Source organism: Poecilia formosa, unplaced genomic scaffold (genome assembly GCF_000485575.1).
Source record: "Poecilia formosa unplaced genomic scaffold, Poecilia_formosa-5.1.2 Scaffold361, whole genome shotgun sequence".
In the NCBI taxonomy this organism is placed as follows: Eukaryota; Metazoa; Chordata; class Actinopteri; order Cyprinodontiformes; family Poeciliidae; genus Poecilia; species Poecilia formosa.
In genome coordinates, this window is record NW_006800300.1 from 151,722 (window position 1) to 155,996 (window position 4,275).

General features: G+C 46.1%; 1 protein-coding gene across 1 annotated transcript in view; it reads right to left on the reverse strand.

The window, feature by feature from the left end:
* Nucleotides 1–984, reverse strand: part of LOC103153755 (protein turtle-like) — a 53,855-nt gene extending 52,871 nt beyond the window's left edge. The window contains exons 1-2 of the mRNA XM_016662180.1: nucleotides 507–984; nucleotides 297–332 (exon numbers count right to left, since the gene is read on the reverse strand). Coding sequence (XP_016517666.1) covers nucleotides 297–332; nucleotides 507–537 — 67 coding nt within the window. The 5' untranslated portion in view covers nucleotides 538–984. The remainder of the gene's footprint in view (nucleotides 1–296; nucleotides 333–506) is intronic.
* Nucleotides 985–4,275: the final 3,291 nt, after the last annotated feature.

Consider the following 4,275-nt stretch of genomic DNA (forward strand, 5'->3'; position numbering starts at 1 on the left):
GGGAACAAGTAGCTGATGTTGCACATCAGGCCATCTAGTTTCCCCCATCCTTCACACTCAGTCCTGGTTCCTCTGGTTGTGTTTCTCCTCACAGTTCCTCCATCAGAGCTGTTTTCATCCTCACAGATCAGAGTCACAGATTCTCCTCTAAAGAACTGAGATCTGCTGGGACTCACAGTCAGAGCAGCTGGAGAGACTGAAAATGAAATGATCGGTTGTGGAGAAAATACATTTTTAATTCTTAAAATCTGATATTTCCAAATAACATATTTGTAAATGTAAAAATATTTACCAACCTTTAACCCCAGTTGAGAACAGCAATGAGGCCAGAACTAAAGAAAAATTAAATATTTAGATCAGAAACTGAAACTCTTTAAAATCTGACTAGCTTGGGAGTCAAAGTGAATAGTTATAAATCTAAATTCTTATATATTCTTTTACGCTTTGACTCCAAACTCTAAATGAACCATGAGAACGTGAGCAGATGTTAACGTGTTTGTACTCACAGAGTGAAGCTGGTAGACATGTTGGTCTCATCGTAGCTCTGACTGATCTGAAGCTTCAGCTCAGCTGGTTTTACTGAGCTGAACCCGCCTCCTTCCTCCACATCACGGGGTCAGAGCAGCAGAGACACATTCACTGGATCCACCTGAACTCAGGAACTACGTTCAGAATAACGATGACAAGCAGGAAAATAATTGTTTGTATTCAATACTAAACTTAAATGTCCAAATATCCTACATAAATGATTTACTATATAAGTACAACTGGACAAAGGATGTTGAACATGGAGGTGCAGGAGAGGAGGAACAGAGGAAGAAACAGAAGTTAATGGATGTAGAGAAGGAGGAGATGGAGGGAAAGAGGATTTATGATGGAGAATGAGGATCTGCTGTGGCGCCCCCTGGTGGGAGCTGATGGAAAGAGATGTTCAGGAATATAAAGCATTTAACAGATAAAAACCTTCATGGTGGATTATATGAACATTAATTAGGATATAATACATATACTAGTATATATAAATTATTCTTGTTAAGAATTTATTTTCACAGAATTATACCCATGTGCAGCATGTGTGTAAATCTGTGCTCAGTGATGTAGTTTTGTAGTGCTGTCAATTGATTTAAAACATCCATCCATCCATCCATCCATCCATCCATCCATCCATCCATCCATCCATCCATCCATCCATCCATCCATCCATCCATCCAGAGGCCCAGTCTTCCCTCTCCAGCCTCTTCCAGCTCCTCCAGGAACCCCAAGCTGTTCCCAGGCCAGCAGAGAGACATCGTCCCTCAGTGTGTCCTGGGTCTCCCCTCCTCCCGGTGGGACATGAACTCCTCACCAGGGAGGCGTCCAGGAGGCATCCTGACCAGATGCCCGAGCCTCAACTGGCTCCTCTCGATGTGGAGGAGCAGCAGTTCTACTCTCAGTCCCTCCTGGATGACTGAGCTTCTCTCTCTAAGGGAGAGCCCAGCCACCCTGCGGAGGAAACCCATTTCAGCCGCTTGTATCCGTGACCTCATTCTTTCGGTCATGACCCAAAGCTCATGACCATAGATGAGGGTGGGAACGTAGATCGACCAGTAAATCGAGAGCTTCGCTTTTTGACTCAGCTCTCTCTTCACCACAATGGACCGGTACAGCGCCCGCTTCATGGCAGACGCTGCGCCAATCCGCCTATCGATCTCCCGCTCCCTTCTTCCCCCATTTGTGAACAAGATCCCCAGATACTTAAACTCCTCCACTTGAGGCAGGACGACCCCCCTGACCCGGAGAAGGCACTCTACCCTTTTCCGGCTCAAGACCATGGCCTCGGATTTGGAGGCACTGAGCCTCATCTCGGCCGTGAACCGCTCCAGTGAGAGCTGCAAATCACGATCTGATGAAGCCAACAGGACCACATCATCCGCAAAAAGCAGAGATGTGATCCTAAGGCCACCAAAACGGATCCCCTCAACACCTCGGCTGGTCAGAGATTCTGTCCATGAAAGTAATGAACAGAATCGGTGACAAAGGGCAGCCTTGGCGGAGTCCAACTCTCACCGGAAATGAGCCCGACTTACTGCCGGCAATGCGGACCAGAATCTGACACCGGTCATACAGGGACCTGAAAGCCCATATCAAAGGACCCGGTACCCCATACTCCTGGAGAACCCCCCACAAGGTCCCCCCGAGGGACACGGTCGAACGCCTTCTCCAAGTCCACAAAACACATGTAGACTGGTTGGGCGAACTCCCATGCACCCTCCAGGACCCTGCTGAGGGTGTAGAGCTGGTCCAGTGTTCCACGACCAGGACGAAAACCACACTGCTCTTCCTGAATCCGAGGTTCGACTATCCGACAGACCCTCCTCTCCAGGACCCCTGAATAGACCTTTATGGGTCTATTCAGGGGTCCACCACTGGGGTGGTGGTCCCCCTGTTTATACAGGGGGGACCACCACCCCAGTCTGCCAATCCAGGGGAACTGCCCCCGATGTCCATGCGATATTGCAGAGTCGCGTGAGCCAACACAACCCTACAACATCCAGAGCATTAAGGAACTCCGGGCGGATCTCATCCACCCCCGGGGCCCTGCCACCGAGGAGCTTTTTCACCACCTCGGCGACCTCGTCCCCAGAGAGCCCAACCCAGAGTCCATAGGCTCAGCTTCCTCAACAGAAGGCATGTTGATGGGATTGGGTAGGTCTTCGAAATATTCCACCCACCGACCCACAACATCCCGAGTCGAGGTCAGCCGACGACTAGCTAATATCAATACAGAACCTTAAGCTTGTTAACAAGTACCTTGTAGGCTACCGATGTTGGTGTCTGTTTTCAGCTACATACATTCATTTTGCCCCCAAAAAAGTCGATGCCCCCCCGTCGTTTCAACCAGACAGCCATTTGTACACAATGCACTGTGAAAAAAACGGCACAAAAAAAAAAAAAAAAAAAAAATCTGCGAAGCAGTGAGCGAGCGTATGTTTTCTAGGCTGACGTTCCTTCCTTTGGGGTTGGCGGGGCGCCGATTTATGTTTTCGCAACCACCTGAATAATGTGCAGTTGCGCCACTGCCTGCTGATCCGCTCCCTCCGTGGATTAGACTGTGCTTCTGTTCATGGGTAAACTACGTATTTAGATTTTAATTTCTTTTATCTGGATCCACAGTAATGTGTTTTCTGTTTCAGGTACCTGATTGTGTTTTGGAGCTGCAACGCTTTGGACGCTCTGCTGTCTTGGTGTTTGTTTGGGCCACTCAACTAAACCTGTTGCTGTGTGGGCGGGGCATTACTCCTCTGGCCCCGTAGAAAGGCATTTTTTCCATCGCTTGGAGTGTTTCTATTTTACATTTTGTCTTTGTTGTGCATTATTAAAATTGCTAATGTTTTATTTTTTGTTTTGTTTGATTTACTAATTTTCTTTCTTTTGCATTTGTAACATAGTTAAAATGGTTGAGGTTAAATCCTGCTAAAATGCACCATCTGCTGGTAAGAAGTTGTATTGCATTCACCCTAGAAAGACCGAGGCATTATGGGTAATCCTCTGAGCCATGAGGATCACCGGCGAGGTAACGTGTGTCTGCTATGTGATAAAGAAATATTATTTATGCATTTTGTGAAGTGTGTTTGTGGTTTTCGTCTTTGCACATTATTGAAATATGTTCGGTCTGGGTCACGCTAGTTCTGTTATTATGTCGTTTTTGTCGTGTTTAACGATGTTTAGTTCGTGAGAAAGTGCAGTGGGAATTTCCCACGTGGTAACATTATGGCTCCTCCTTGCAGGAGCTTGTTTTATGCCAGAGACTGACCTTACCTCCATGCCCGCTCTGTGAAATGCAGATGGAGAATTAAAGAAACAGCTGATGCCAACTTGAGCAGCTCCTTGTCGTTCATTGCCACACCGATGGAAGCCACCAGAACCACATTGCATATTTTATTTTTTTGGAATAATTGAAACTGTCCGTCCATCCTTCACGTTTCCTTTTTTTTCAGGGACCGAGTAGCCATGCTTTTAAAAATGGAACTGTTTTAAGAAACTTGTTTTTAAAATATTGTGTACTAGAGATGTGCCGATCAGGTTTTTTCCTGCCGCTACCGATACCGATCACCCATGAGGGCCGATCATCGATACCGATCACATAATTATTATTATTCTAATCATAAACACTACTGGTTACATTATGTGGAAAAAGGAACCATGAATTCACCTTAATTTAGACAAAAACTTGTTTTTAATAACTTTTTTCAAGAAGAAACTAAACAAAACAGGCATTGTGCAAATAGTACTGCT